This window comes from Magnolia sinica, chromosome 5, assembly GCF_029962835.1.
Source record: "Magnolia sinica isolate HGM2019 chromosome 5, MsV1, whole genome shotgun sequence".
NCBI classification, from domain to species: Eukaryota; Viridiplantae; Streptophyta; class Magnoliopsida; order Magnoliales; family Magnoliaceae; genus Magnolia; species Magnolia sinica.
In genome coordinates, this window is record NC_080577.1 from 70178589 (window position 1) to 70195645 (window position 17057).

Consider the following 17057-nt stretch of genomic DNA (forward strand, 5'->3'; position numbering starts at 1 on the left):
AATCGTTTTATGATGTGGAAAAAATTTCTTTATAAATTTCCTTTGCATATCATTCCATGTGTCAATAGATCTAGAACGCAGTGAATGAAACCACGTCTTAGCCTTCTCCTTTAAAGAAAAAGGAAAGAGTCTCAGCCTGACTGTGTCCTCAGACACATTTTGAAAATATAAAGTGGCTATGATCTCATCAAACTCTTTCAAATGTAAATATGGTTCTTTAGATTCAAACCCATGGAACTTAGGAAGGAGTTGGATAATCCCTGGCTTGATGTCCATATGTCCTGTATTTTCAGGAAAAATCATGCATGAGGGCGTACTCACCCCCGCTGGTTGTAAATAATCTCGTAAAGTACGAGGCGGGGGTGATTGATACACCTCATTCTCATCCTGAATGTCCTCCACCCTAGGTTGGGGTAGAAGAGGTTGGTTTTCAGCCATCACTTCAATTAACTCAGGGAATTTCGAGTGGTGTTTAGTCCTGCGATGGATAGTTAACCCCTCAACCAATCCTCCTTCAGTCAAGAGACGTCGAGTGTTGTTACGGGCCCACTTGGGCATGAAACACTCACAGCCCTCAATCAAATTCAAAACCTAATCCTAAGAAAGGAAAAGAAAATCTAGAAAGAAAAAGAGGGTTGTAAAGAAGTTACCAAATTGGAGTCCCTAAGTTAAAAACCTGCAAAAGAAAACAAAACAAGTCAGATTCTAAAAAGAAAGTCTAAAATTAGAAAATCCTAAAAAAGAAAGATAGAAGTAAACTAGTTTCTAAAAGAAGAAATTCCTAAAGGAAAGTGGAAATTTCTAAAATAAATTAGGAAAGTCCTAAACTTAGAAAGTACATTACTAAAAGAGATCTGAAAAATAGAAAGGAGAGAAAGAGCTTACCGAATTAGAAAATTCTATCTTAAAAGCCTACAAAATAGGAAAGTTTCTAAACATAAAGTCTACAGGTAGAAAATTTCTAAAAATAAATTAGGAAACAAAGTTAGATTCTAAAAGAGTTAGAATTAGAAAGTTACTAAAAATAAAAAATAGAAAGTTAGTTTCTAAAAAAAAAAAGGAAAATTTTCTAAAATTAGAAAATAGAAAGTTACTTAAAAGAAGAATCTAAATCTAAAATTAGAAAAGTACAGAAAGTAAGAGGAGAAGTTAGAAAGATGGTACCAAATGAGAAGTTCCTATGTTAAGATCCTGTAAAATAAAACAAAAGAGATTAGTTTCTAAAAAGGAAAGTTCTAGAGTTAGAAAGTTTCTAAAAATAAAATAAAGGAAAGATGAGTTAGTTTATAAAATTAGAAAGAATCTCTTAAAAGGGAAATAACTAACCTAGTTTCTAAAAATAAAAGAGGAAAGTTTCTAAACATAAACTATTTCCTAAAAATAGAAAAATACTAGAATTAGAAATTTCTAAAATTCAAACCCTAATTCTAAAAATAGAAAAAGTAGAAGAATTAGAAAGGGATTACCAATTTAGAAGTTTGTGTCAGGATCCTACAAAACAGGAAAACAGGTTAGTTTCTAAAATAGAAAATCTAAACCTAAAGTTAGAAAAAAAAATCGTAATCTTAAACTAATCCTAAAACTAGTTAATTTCAGAAAAACGTAACCATCATTCCCCGGCAACGGTGCCAAAAACTTGTTCACTCCCCAAGTATAGGGTTGTGATGTAGTAATAAACTCGATGAGACCGAGGTCGAATCCCAAGGGACTGAAACCTGTACGTAATCTGAAATTAACCAGAACTAAAACTAAAATAAGATGAAATTTAAATCAGGTGAATATGAGGGTATAATGATGAAATATTAATTTAAAACTTAATGAATTCAAAGGTAAGAAACTAAGGTGCCAAGGATCCACTTGTAGAGATCAGGGAGATCTACGCTTGATTCACGAACTCAACTGGACTTCGAGTCCCATCTTCATCCAGTTGGAAGATATATCACTAAAACACAATCTGAACTTCCTTTGATCTAGTTTTCATAAGATAAGATAGATGTAAATTAGATTGGATTCCATCACCAAACTATGCCGATGAGACAAGATAAACAACAGAATTAAACCAATCCACAACCAATCTGAGAGATGTATGAATGTTAGGAAGGATTCCATCATCCAACCATGCCCAAGAGACAATGGTGAACAACAGGGTTCCCAAATTCATAAACCCTATAATACTAAGAACATGCTCAAAGCTATCGCAAATCTATTGTAATTTCAGTCACAATAAACCATTAAAAACTAAAAGCATTCCATATAATTAAACTAGAATCAAACAGAAGGTTCATCAACATGAATCAGAGCCGTAGAATCAGTCCCATCACTCCACAAGCTTCTCCTCTTAGCCCTAGATAAGAGGTTTAGCCCAACATGAATGGGCTGGATCCCTTAAACAAAGCAAAATAAAATAAAAAGAAAAAGAAATAAATAAAAATACCAAACTCCAACTACTCTCTCTTGTGTAGGCACATCCCAAAACTTGGATCCCTAGCCAAGATGTCCCTCTCACGTTTTCTTTCTCTTTCTTATATAGACAACTAAAGGAGGCGGAGAAGATGTGCTGGCTGGAGTCGACTTTCTTTGCACATTCTCGTTTGCAGTGAACCCTCTATTTCGAGTGATCCAATGGTTGAAATTTAATATGTACAGTTAATTTATGGTCCCCATCACATTTATGAAGTTTCAAGTCAATCGGATGGTGGGAACCCTGTGATCTTGCATTCTGGACCATTTTTGGGCCTCTTTAACATGAACGGCTTGATTTTCTCGGATCCCTGGCATGTAAATCCATTGATCTCAGTACTCTGGAGTCCGTCCTTTGCTTTAGTGACTTCTGAGCGTCAAATCAATACTTTTAATTCTTTTTCAGTCAATGCTCCTAATTACACCCTACAACAAAAACACGATTAAAATATTCCATTAAGCCTTATCATGGACGTAAAATTCGGCAATACTTAGGGTCTGATATGCAATATTTGACCCTCATCAGCAGGAGGAGGTGAAGTTCCTCGGTCACGTGGTGACAAGGGAGAGTGTCGCAATAAACCCCTCAGAGGTTGAGGCAATGCGTAAGTGGGTCCAACCCACGACTGCATCCGAGATCCGCAGTTTCCTTGGTTTAGGGGGATAATATTGGCATTTCATTGAAGACTTCTCCCATATTGCAGCCCCCCTGAGCAGGTTAACTCCGAAGGGTGTAGATTTTGTTTGGACTGACTCATGTGAGCAAGAATTCGTGGAGCTGAAGGATCATCTAACATCCACTCCTGTCCTCACTCTTCCCTCAGAGAGTGATGGATTTGTTGTATTTAATGATGCATCACGTATTGGATTGGGTGTTGTCCTGATGCAGCACGGGAGACCAGCGGCTTATGCGTCTCGTCAGCTCAAGGTCCATGAGTTAAACTACCCCATGCACGATTTGGAACTGGCAGCAGTCATCTTCACACTGAAGGTGTGAAGGCACTATCTCTATGGGGTCAGGCTCGAGCTTTTCTCCAACCACAAGAGCTTAAAGTACTTATTCTCTCAATCCAAGCTGAACATGAGGTAGAGGCGTTGGATTGAGCTCTTGAAGGACTATGATTTTGATCTCCAGTACCACCCAGGCAAGGCGAATGTGGTGGCGAATGCCCTTAGCCATCAGCCATGAGGCCGGTGGCACACATGACGATTCAAGAGTGGAGGAGGCTCGAGGATATAGCAGAGTATGACTTTGATTTTTTTTTGCAGTCTTCTATCGTTCATCTATCGAGCTTGTCGATTCAATCCTTTCTTGTCGTAAGGGAGATCAAGGCTTAACAGACAGACGAGTCATTATAGGATTACCTAGCAGAGGCAGCATCTGAGAGTCAGATAAATTGGTAGATTGGTTCTGATGGTGAATTTCGCTTAGAGGCCGATTGTGTGTCTGGGATATTCCTGAGTTGTGCAGAGATCTTATGACCGAGGCACATCGATCGCAGTTTTTTATCCACCCTGACTCGACGAAGATGTATCATGATATGAGGAGATAATATTTTTGGGTGGAGATGAAGCGCCAGATCGCCAGTTTTGTGGCCGAGTGTAACACATGCCAGCATTTAAGGCCAATCATTAGAGACCCCCTGGTCCATTGCAGTCTTTGAGTGTCCCAACGTGGAAGTGGGAGCACGTATCTACAGATTTTATCATAGGCTTACCAAGGACTCAGCGAGGTCACGACACCATCTGGGTCATCGTTGATCGCCTGACGAAGTCGACACATTTTCTTGTGATTCGTGTGATTTGGCCTTTGGACCGGCTTACAAGGTTATTCATCGAGGAGATTGTGAGAATGCACAGTGTTCTAGTCTCGATCGTTTTTTACCGGGACCCAAGGTTCACGTCTCAGTTCTGAAGGAGCTTTTAGAGAGCGATGGGATCTATTTTGCAGCTCAACACCGCGTACCATCCGCAAACCGATGGCTAGACCGAGACAGTCAACCAGATCCTTGAGGATATGCTTCAGGCCTGCGCGACTGACTTCAGGGGTAGTTGGGATGAGCATCTGTGATTGGTTGAGTTCACATACAACAACAGCTATCGGGCGACCATTAGCATGACTCCTTTTGAGGCATTATATATCAGACCGTGCAGATCTTCAGGTTATTGGACCGAGGTTGGAGAGCGGCGTCTCCTAGGTCCCGAGCTTGTGCAGCAGACGTTAGACACTATCGATATCATTAGGAAGAGGATGCGCACACCTCAGAGCCGGCAGAAGGGTTTTGGTGATCGCCGGCGTCATCCTTGGAGTTTGATGTAAGGAACCATGTGTATATCAAGGTCTCACCCATGAAGGGCGTAGTTCAATTTGGAGTGAAAGGCAAGCTTGCCCCGAGATTCATAGGACCTTTTGAGAACACTAGGCGCATTGGTGTCGTGGCTTATTGGCTTGCCTTGCCATCTTAGTTATGTGGTGTCCACAACGTTTTCCATGTCTCTATGCTGAGGAAGTGTGGGTTAGACATCGTTCCTGATATTGATTAGCAGTCGTTGGAGGTTTGTGAGGACGCTTCTTACATTGAGTAGCCAGTTCATATCCTTCATCGAAAGGAACAGGTCCTTTGGACCAAGGTCATTCCCTTGGTGAAGGTTCAGTGGGGCCACCATTCTGTTAATGAGGCATCTTGGGAGTGCAAGGCCAAGATTCAAGAGCATTATCCCCATCTCTTTAATGATTGATGATATGTTATATCTTGTATGTTGTCTCCGATTTTATATGATGATGTTATGTTTCCCATATATTGTGCTTAGTTTATCATTTTCACTATAATAGAGGACATGTTTGCTGCAAGAACTGATACAACCTTCATAACTCTCGACTAGGGAATGACAGAACTCATTGTGAATCTAAGGGTGATGAAGAAAGCACAAGATGAAGTAAGAAGTGTCATAGGAGATAGAAGAACAATGTTAGAGGATGATCTCCAACGACTTTCCTACTTAAAGGCTTTAATCAAAGAGATCTTTTGGTTGCATCTGCCAGCTCCAGTACTAGTCCTAAGAGAATCCATGGAAGAAGTGACAATAACTGGGTATCAAATTCCTACCAAAACACGTTTCTTCATCAATGCCTGGGCAATAGGGAGGGACCCAATGTCCTGGGAGAATCCGGAGATCTTTAACCCAGATAGATTCATTGGCAACCCTATTGATCTTAAGGGGCAAGATTTTGAGCTCATACCATTCGGAGTAGGGAGAAGAGGGTACCCTACTATCACATTCGGAGCAGCCAGCATTGAGCTTTCTCTGGCACAACTTCTACACTACTTTGACTAGGAGTTTTCACATGGCGTCGAAGTGAAAGATTTGGACATGACAGAAATCTTTGGAATCACAATGCATTGAATATGTGATATGATTGTCATTGCCAAGCCACGCTTCGTCTAAGATGATTTTAAATGTTGCTCGTAATGTTTTCTCCTTCCTTCCCATTGTCTCTCTTGTAGGCCATGGATATTGTCATCAAACCATCAATTTAAATATGAATAAATTGGTTTATGATGCAAGAAACGAGCCTTCTATTCTAATCATCGATTTGCAAGTGACTGTTATGACATTTTATGATCTTACGATCTGTGTAACCTTTTGCACAACTATCAAATGGATGGTCTAAATTGGTGATCAGACTATCTAAATGTCTAACACACAGAAAGTGCACCAAAATAATGGATCCAGACCATTAATTAGGATGGCCACCACTCTGAGTAGGGCACTGTCCACAACACCAATAGGACCAGGTTTCCTAGAGTACATCTCTTGGGGATTATTACCATTAGACATGAGCTCATGTCAATCCAAACAAATAAGCTAACAAAATATAGTGATTGTTCATAACCCCAAGTGTAGGGTCACGATGTAGTAATAATCTCGGTAAGACCGAGGTTGAATCCACAGGGACTAAACTTGTGCGTTTTCTAAAAGCAACTAGAACTAGAACTAGAGAAAGATAAAAACTATCTTAAATAAGGAAGAAATTGTGAATAGTGTGATTAAACTATCAATTTAAAGGTGGGAACTAGGGAGCCAAGGATCCACTTGTAGCTATTGGGAATCTACCTTACTTGATTCAAGAGATCAAAATGGAATCAGAGTCCTATCATATCCAATTGGAAAGAGAGATGATCAAATCTCTGAACTTCTCATTGATCTACCTCAATGGAAGAGGATTGTGAAGATTGGAAGGGATTTCGTTACCCAACCATTCCTAAGAGACGATGGCAAACAACTGGATTTACCAATCCAATAATCTAAAATAGGAAAAGAAGATATTCAAAACTATCGCAGCGTCTACTGTAATTTAAGTCACAATAAACCTTTGAAAATTAAAAATATTCATTAAAATCAACTAAAACTCAATGAAGTTCAACATAAACATGAATCAAAGCAAAGTAAACATCTCAATCACGCTACAAGCTTCACCTATTACCCCTATCTAAGAGGTTTAGCCAACCATAGACATGATTGAACTAAAATCTCTTAAGAAAAGCATAAAAACAACTAAGGAAGAAAATAAAAAACTCTCGAATGGCAGCTCCACCATTTTTACTCCACTCCTCAAACCCTAGAAGATGCTTTGGAGCATTCTAAGAACTCCTATTTATAGTTGGGGAACTCTAACTTTCTCACCGAGTTGGAAAAGTCCGAAAACTGCCTCAAATTTAGGTAGTCCGCCGCAAAATTTACCAACCGTTGACTAGTTGAGGGCAATCTTCGATTGGTCGAAGGTCATCTTTGACTAGTGGAGCAAAATCCTTGACTGGTCGAAGGTCACATGAATTTGAAAGATAATGTTGCTGAAGTTCGAGTTGAACTTCCTTGGGCTAGTTGAGGTAGAGCTTGGGCTAGTTGAATTTCACGCGTATTCCTTTTCTTCACTTCAAATCTTCGATTCTCTTCATTTCTCACTTGATTTCCTTAGATCTTTGGCATGTGAATTCTTCAATCTTGTCCTCTTAAGATCCATCTTTTGCCTTGGTGATTCTTGAGCATCAAATCCATGCTTTTAATATTCTTTTTAATTCAAGCTCTCAAATTCACCTTGCAACACAAACATGTATAAAATATACCATTAAGCATTATCGTGTTCATAAAACCAAGATATAAATAGGGGAGAGTATGCAATATTTAACACTCAACATACTCACCAACCAGCATTTTCCTAGTCCCGAGCAAAACATGCGTAAAGTGAACCTCAATTTCAATGTTCAAACCTTTTTTAGAAAATATTCTTTTGTGCAATCGAGTATGAATGAGTATAATTAAGACTAGAAAGCGGGATTTTGAAAACCTAGAGCCAAATCACATAAGCAATCAATCAAGTAGGTTATTTATCAATTACATTAGAGTATAAGTTCATATATCAAGTTTCTCAATGTGCTTGGTGAAAATAAACTTACCCCTTATGAAAATACTATTATTTCATAATGTTAGCCGTGCTCACCACTTCAAGATTGGTTGAAAACTCAAGTGTTGATTCTGAACTTATCCCCTTTTCCTTTTTTTTCTAGTTTTTTTATTTTATATCGACGGTCACTTATATTCATTCAGTATTTTCAGTCTCTTTATCTCAATTCTTTTTCAGACTTTATATTCTTTCATTATTTTCCAGTCTTTTCATCATACATGACCTTTTTGTCGATCTCACTATTTTTTAACTGATTCTTTTCATCTTTTAAGGTGGATAAAATTCTCCAAACTCGATTCTCAACATCTATCAATGATTCACATACCAACAATCAGAAATTCTAGCATAATTCACAGAAAGCAACTTAAACATGTCTTGTGATTTAAATTATCATGATATTCAAACTTCTTCTTAATCAATTCAGTGCAAGAACCATAAGTGATGGGCTACTTAGTTGATCAAAATCCAACAATTCAAAATTCGATTTCTATCTTATCATCATACTCAAAGCATTCTTAATCAACAAATTATCAATTTCCAAATAGGTTTTATCTTGAAAAATTGAAAATTTTCCATAGGTCCACAGTTATTAGCTCAAAACTAAGAAAATAATGATTAGTTTACCTAATCCACACCCCCCAACTTAAAATCTGCATTGTCCTTAATTTAAAAGATATAAGCATACAATGCATATGAGACAATGAAAAGAAAGGAGAAGTGATGGAAAGGTAGTACCTAAAGAAGTAGAATCTGTGTTATTTCAAGGATCTCAGTGTGAAGATGGGTTAGCATAAAGACTAGACAAACCGAAAGCAAACTACCCTAATCCTATTAAAGCAATAAATTCTAATCCCAAACTATGAAAGCAAGGAAAATCTACTCAATCATGCTACAAGGTTCCTCTTTCGGCCAGTATCTTGATAAATTTCTCAGTAGAATTCTCAACAAGATTATCTAAAAGCACTTTTTGCAATAGGCTTGGATGCCCTGGAGCATGACTATCCAAAGAAATTTATGGACCTTAGCATAAAGTTTCCTTTTAATCTCTAGAGGTGTCCAAAGTATATATGAATCACCTATGACAAAAAAAAAAAAAAAAATCAATGTTAGTACACCATGGTGAATTAGAGACTACAAGTAGATGAAATTCAGAAAAATTGTTACTAGGTGGTATAGTCTCAACACATTCCAAAGTTTAAGACTTTAGTTCAATTGTTAGCTCCTCCTCTTTTGATGATAAATGTTCAGGATCTGTGTAAGGAGGGGCTTTAGAATAAGGGTTCTCTTGGTCAGTAACAACTACCGAGGTATTATCTTGCAAGGCATCAACTATTTCTTTTATCGTGTTATCTTTAAGATCTTCAAAGTGTACTAAGAAATCTTCCAGAGAGTTGAGAGATTTAGTTGAGGGGAGCTTGTTTTCCACATTGAGGTTTGTGATGATATGCCCAAGGACTCCTTCATTATCTTTGAAAATAGAGTAAAGCATGCTCTCTTGCTCTTCATCTTGGTGAGAGTCGATCATCACCGAATACATCTCGCCTTACCCTGCATAGATAGATTGAGAATCAGAAGGTGAAGATTTAATGTGAAGACTCAATTCATTAATACTAGTTAGTAGAGGCATTGTATCATCAAGGGATGATTGTTCCAATGGTGGCCTCCACTTGGTAGTTTCAAATACCGGAGTCATGTCTAGCAAGTCATCCATCTCCCTAATCAAATCATCATTTAAATCAGCGGAGTGGGCCGAGCACACCTCGAAAGGGTCATGCAGTTCACTAGGAAGGACTTATCATCCACATTTAAATCAAACGTGTCAGATGGGTGGAGTAGATCATTATGGTCGATAATTCCTTGTAGTTCTTAATCGTTTACCTGGACCATAATTGAGATTGATTCCCGAGAAATTTGGGTTATAAACTCATGGTTGTCATCCCACTCCACATCATTGTCTAATTCAGTACAGTTCACAAGTGAGTTGAAATCACTTTCCTCACACTGTGTTTCTAGGTTGGGTTGAGGCTCGAATAAACTAGCCTCTTCCTCCTTATTGAGATCAAGTGTGTTAGGTGGGTGGAGTATGTCAGTATCATTATATTTGAAATATAACGATGTCTCTTGATCATTCATTTGGATAGTCATCGAGATTGACTCTTTGGGAAATTGAACCATATGCTCATTAACAAGATCCAACTTCTCATTCTCAATTTCAATATTCTCCCTACTCGCAGAGCGTGCACTTATCTCTTGCATAGCTTTTGAAACTTCATGAAATGCTTGGATGAGCTCTAGAGTTCGCGTAGAATTCTGAAGTGAATTCTCTTAGATTGTTTCTGTTTGTATTTTCAAGATAGGGGATCCAAAAGAATAGTCACTATAATCCATTGTTGGTTCATCTCTCCAATCATGATGTTTCCACTGATCATAATCATACAGGTCATAGGTGGGAGAGTTCGATGGTCGTTAGTACACATTATCACCTCAATAATCACGTACTGTTCTCTTAATCGGTGGGGTGTAATTATTCTCCCTCATATGATCACGTATAGACTTCTTAATCGGCGGAGCATTATATTCTGGTTGGTTCTCAATCATGGTTTTAGAAAAAAAATTAGACATAGGTTGTTTTCTAACATAATCATCTGGCAGCCCTTTACAAAATCTCTCATTTTCTAGAAGTGGCTCAGCATACTAACGTTCCCACTCTTGCATATACATAGTAAAACCCTAATTTTGAATCTAATTTTCAAAAAAAAAAAATCTACAGCAATATGGAAAGTAAGTGGAGGGAAGAAGTTACCAGAAGAGAAGAACTAGAATTGAAAATCCTACATAATTAAAACAATCAAACTATGTTAGCAATGTTAGAAGAAGAAATAGAAAATAAGATAAAACCTAAAAATAAAATCTAAAAACTAAAAAATCCTAAAAACCCTAATCTTAACATAATCTTAATACTAATTAATTTCAGAAAAGCGCAACTATAGTACCCAACAACGACGCCAAAAACATATTCACATTCCCAAGTGTAGAGTCGCGATGTAATAATAATCTCAGTAAGACCGAGGTCGAATTCACAGGGACTAAACTCGTGCGTTTTCTAAAAGTTACTAGAACTAAAATTAGAGAAAGATATAAACTATCTTAAATAAGGAAGAAATTGTGAATATTATGATTAAACTATCAATTTAAAGGTGGGAACTAGGGTGCCAAGGATCCACTTGTAACTATTGGGAAGCTAACTTGATTCAAGAGATCCAATTGGAATCAGAGTCCTATCTTATCCAATTGGAAAGAGAGATGATCAAATCTCTGAACTTCTCATTGATCTAACCTCAATGGAAGAGGATTGTGAAGATTGGAAGGGATTCTGTCACCCAACCATGCCCAGGAGACGATGACAAACAACAGGATTTACCGATCCAATAATCTTAAATAGGAAAAGAAGATATTCAAAGCTATCGTAGCGTCTACTGTAATTTGAGTCACAATAAACCATTGAAAACTGAAAATATTACTTAAAATCAACTAGAAATCAATGAAGTTCAACATAAACATGAATCGAAGTAAAGTAAACATCTCAATCACGCTACAAGCTTTACCTCCTAGCCCTAGCTAAGAGGTTTAGCCAACCATAGACACGATTGAACTAAAATCTCTTAAGAAACACATAAAAAACAACTAAGGAAGAAGAAGAAAAACTCTCGGATGGCAGCTCCACCCTTTTTGCTCCACTCCTCAAACCCTAGAAGATGCTTTGGAGCATCTTAGGAAGTCCTATTTATAGTTGGAGAACTCCAACTTTGGCACCGAGTTGGAAAAGTCCAGAAACCGCCTCAAATTTATGCAGTCTGCACAAAATCTACGTAACCTTCGACTAGTTGAGGGTAATCTTCGAGCGGAATCTTCGACTAGTCAAAGGTCACGTGAATTTGAAAGATAATGTTGCTGGAGTTCGAGCCAAACTTCCTTGGGCTGGTCGAGACAGAACTTAGGCTGGTCGAGGTAGAGCTTGGGCTAGTCGAATTTCACGCATATTCCTTTTCTTTACTTTAAATCTTTGATTCTCTTCATTCCTCACTTGATTTCCTTGGATCTTTGGCATGTGAATTCTTCAATCTTGTCCTCTTAAGATCCATCTTTTGCCTTAGTGATTCTTGGGCATCAAATTCATGCTTTTAACATTCTTTTCAATTAAAGCTCTCAAATTCACCTAGCAACACAAACATGCATAAAATATACCATTAAGTATTATCATGTTCATAAAACCAAGATATAAATAGGGGAGAACATGCAATATTTAACACTCAACAGTGATGAAGGTGGCTGCCCCAAAATTCTTTGAGACTAGAAAATCCTTCAATTTCAAATCCATGATGTAGAGCGGGTCACGATAATTTCATGGCCAACATGGATCAGAAAAGGTTCAATCTAAGGCGGAAGTGATCTGGACCGTCAGGGTTTTTAAACGGGCATATCTAGAAAACCGCAATGAGTTATCCGACGTGCTATATATGATTTTGGGTAGGACGAGCTACTTTAGCCATCCAACCTGGATAATGGATCCAACCCTTAATTGGGATCGGACTTTCTAAATGTCTAACATGCTAAAAATCCACCAGAATAATGGATCCAAACCATTAATTGGGATGGCCTCCACTCTAAGTAGGGTACCATTCACAACACCAATGGGACTAGGTTTACTAGAGTACATCTCTTGGGGATTATTACCGTTGGACATGAGCTCATGTCGATCCAAACCATTAAGCTGACAAAATACAGTGATGAAAGTGGCTGCCCCAAAATCCTTCGAGACTGGAAAATCCTTCATTTTCAAATCCATGATGTAGAGCAAGTCGCGACAGTTTCATGGCCAAGATCGATCAGAGAAGGCCCAATTAAAGGCGAAAGTGATCCGGATCGTCAGGGCCTTCAAACGGGCATATCTCGTAAACCGGAATGAGTTTTTCAACATGTCATATATGATTTTGGGTAGGACGAGCTACTTTAGCCACCCAACCCTAATATGCCAGGTTGTCCATGCCAAATTTGTGAAATTCCATCAGATAAATGGTCAAAAATCCATTTTATTTTTGTTTTTTACTCTTTATAGTATGCCTTAATCTAATGACGATGATCTTGATGAAGGTTTTGCCCAACGACCAATACATGAAGATGATCATCTACATCGCGTTGAAAGAGACTATCGAGCTAAGGCCAAACTTCCCAGTTTTAACGATTTATTATACATAAAAGATTTCCTCGACTGGCTAGTCGAAGTAGAAAGATATTTTGATTACATGGACGTGGTGTTTCTACATGGTGGGACCAATTACAACTCTCACGTGCCCGACAGAATAAGGCGCCCATCTCATCATGGCCACGAATGAGATGCCTTCTTCGATCCCGATTCCTCCCTAATGATTATGAGCAGGTAATGTTCCAGCAATACCAAAATTGTCGACAAGGGAGTCGAACCGTCACAAATTACATGGAAGAATTCCAGCGGTTGGCAACACGAAATGATCTATCAGAAACCGAATCGCAGAAGGTAGCACGATTTGTAAGTTGGCTACGATCGGTGATTCAGGATTGAGTTCAAATGCACTCAGTCGGGACCATGGATGAATTGGTTCAGTTGGTAAGTAGGGCAGAAATGCAGCTTGCAAGAGTCCCTAATTGGCCTTATCCATTAACTTGGCTCCCCATAAAGGGTCCCACAGAGGATCCAATATTGGCACAAGAAAAAAAATCAGGAGGAGCACATCCTCAACCTCCTATAATTGCAAACCATGATATGGGGAGCGTTCCATATAGGCCTCAACGTGTAGCACCAACAATAGTGGGCACGAGTAGGATTCCAAATCCTTACATTCGGCCAAGGCCAAACAATTGCTATTGTTGTGGCCAATCAGGTCACTTATCAAATATTTGTCCCCAGCGACAAGTGGCGAACCTCACCACTAATGATGGTGGTGCTGAAAACACCAATGAAGACCTAGATGTTGAAGAATTAGAGCATGCCACAGAGGACAAGGCAGATGAGACAGGTTGGGTTTCATAGGATCATGGTGAGTCACTCGTCGTGAGGTGACTATCGTATGCGCCCAGGAAAGAGGTACACCCATAACAAAATAACATCTTCTGAACTAGGTGTACAGTGAATCGAAGAGTCTGCGATATGATCATCGACAATGGGAGTAGTGAGAACATTGTCTCTAAGGTCATGGTGGAAAAGTTATAATTAAAAATGGTGCATCATCCCTCCCCATATACAATCGATTAGATTAAGAAGGTCAGTGAAACTAAAGTAACTGAACAGTGCACTACATCTTTTTCGATTGGTAAATATTATAAAGATGTAGTATGTGATGTAGTGGACATGGAGGCTTGTCACATGCGACTCGGTCGATCATGGCAATCTAATTGTGACGCCACTCATAAAGGGCGAGATAATGTGTATATTTTCATAAAAAATGGCTAGAAAACCATATTAGCCCCTATGAGTCTAGAGGAGCCACTTGAAACATCTAAAGTGGAGGGTTGTTCTCTCTTAACCATATAGGATTTCGTGAAGGAATCTAAAGAAACAACGCAGGCCCATGTATTAATTGTAAAAGGGGAAGAACTCGAGCCTACCATCATCCCTGAGACACTAAAGCCATTGTTGCATGAATTCAAAGACCTGATGAATTTCCCGATGGGTTGCCTCCCATACGAGATATTCAGTACCATATCAACCTTGTCCCCAGGTCCAGCATACCCAATCGTCCTTACTATCGGATGAGTCCGAAGGAGTACGATATTTTGTAAGGACGAGTGGAGGAACTGATCCGTAATGGTCTTATCCGAGAAAGCATGAGCCCATGCACCTTACCAGCCCTATTAACGCCAAAAAAAATTTGGGAGTTGGCGCATGTGTATGACAGCCAGGAGATTAATAAGATTACTATATAATACAGGTTTTCCATACCACGACTAGATGGCATGTTAGATATGCTTAAGGGTGCGAAATTAATTTCTAAATTAGATTTGGAGCAGCTACCATCAGATTCAGGTATGGCCAGGTGATGAGTGGAAAATAACCTTTAAGACCAAGGAATGTTTTTATGAATGGATGGTCAAGCCCTTCAGTCTTTCGAACGCGCCTAGTACATTCATGGGGTTGATAAAAACAAGTTCTTAAGTCGTTCATTAGGAGGTTCATTGTGGTCTACTTTGATGACATCATGATATATAGTTAAGACGAAGCAAGCCATATGGAACACTTTAGGCAAGGCCTTTATCAGGACCCAAACTCGAAAATCGGGCTCACAAAATTTTTGATCGCCGAATCCAGCATTGATAGCATCCGTAGTACCCCATCTCGGCTCCCAGCGCCCATTCGTCGGGTTCCGATCCTGGGATGCTACGAGGAGGATTTTCAATATCAATTTGATTCGTAATAAGTATAACCAAAGGCATAACCCAAAAATAACAACTAAAAACTCCATCACATTTCCACTATGATAAAAAAAATTATAAGTACAATGTGCGTAAAGGAAATACAATGATGATAGATAAAAGCTCCAAAATGATCTGCTAAGCACTCCTACCTCAGCGCTGTTGCGATCCAATGTCACCTGCACGCAACGGTCGTACATAAGCTTATGGAAAGCTTAAAGGGGGTGAAAGTGTGTGCGCAAGGTAGTAATATAATTATGCAGTATCAGAGTAATGTGGAATATGCTGATGAATCCATGAACACTATTAGCCGTACCAAGTCTATGCGATGCAAGGCATGAATGATGTCGGTCATACCAAGGCTATGAGATGCGAGATGCAATTCAAGCACACCAATCTTCATCTAAGTCCACATGTCAATACAGCTCAACTCTAGAATATCACTGGACTCTAGTACACTCCAACTAGATTGTCGCCCCATCGCGCGCAATAAGGTAAGTGGAAGAGACCTCACTATCTGCCTGCCAATATCGGACTCAGCTCGTCGATAGCGGACCCATTCCTCGAGCTGGTCAAACTCAGCCTAGCTTTACCCTTTCCTCTCAAGTGAGTAAGGCCGCACCCCCTTCCAACCAACCACAACATAGTGGAAAGCGTGGCCTTCTGGTAATTGGCACTCGGCGCTCATACACCCACTCGGTCTAGATGTTGGAGCAACCTCCTGGTACCATAAGGGTTTAGTGACTTTCACTCAGGGATATTTATAGTACCCCATGTAGAACAAGATTTTTGGTATCCAATCCAGCCAACCACGATATACCTGTGGCGGCTATGGCCTTGATGTCACTAGGCCGTACAGTATACATGTCACACAATGCGAGATGCATGAATCGCGCAATCCAGTCATATAGCAATCATGCACTTACTACGCGCTCATGTGGGCATCTCCCTTTTCCAAGGAGTCCCATAACAATATGCCCAATGGCATGTGTTATAATCAATCACTCATCTCATCACAAGCATGCAAATGATGTGTATGGGCATGTATTATGATGTTATGTTGTCACGTACTCACAATCGGTATCAATAACTAGCGTCAGCCTCGATAATCGACATTGATAATCAACATCGATAATCGACACCGATAATCAGGGTCAATAATCGGCGTCAGTCTTGACAATCGGCACCAATAATTAGCATCGGTAATTGGCACCGATAATCAAGGTCGATAATCGGCGTCGGTCTCGACAATCGGCACCGATAATTAGCATCGGTAATCGGCACCGATAATCAGGATCATTAATCGGTGTCGGTCTCGACAATCGACACCAATAATCAGCAGATAAACGAAGCAAGGTCCATAGATGATCAGCCGATTAACCATAGTATAAGGATCGATGCTCGGTTGTGGTTATATCAAATTTGATAGCACAGAGTCACCCGTCTACGGCGAATAGGGCTCACTTATTTGTGTTAACCCACAAGAGAATGGGCCTAACCAGGCCTAAGGGAAGGTCACAATGTGGACATCCAACCATCATTGCCCATCAATGTGGACATCTAACCAACATTGCTCCCAAGGAGTGGCCTACATAGGGCCAAACGTATAGTGGGCCCACGGCCTCACGTACAATCACGATTGGCCTCATTTACATCACATTGGCCTCGCATATGGGCCAACATACAT

The 17057-nt window shown here is 39.4% G+C and overlaps 1 protein-coding gene across 1 annotated transcript; it reads left to right on the forward strand.

The window, feature by feature from the left end:
• Window positions 1-5346: 5346 nt before the first annotated feature.
• On the forward strand, window positions 5347-5796 carry LOC131247067 (cytochrome P450 71AP13-like). Its single transcript, XM_058247511.1, has one exon. It carries the CDS (start codon window positions 5347-5349, stop codon window positions 5794-5796), a length of 450 nt encoding a protein of 149 aa, XP_058103494.1.
• The last annotated feature ends 11261 nt before the right edge of the window (window positions 5797-17057 follow it).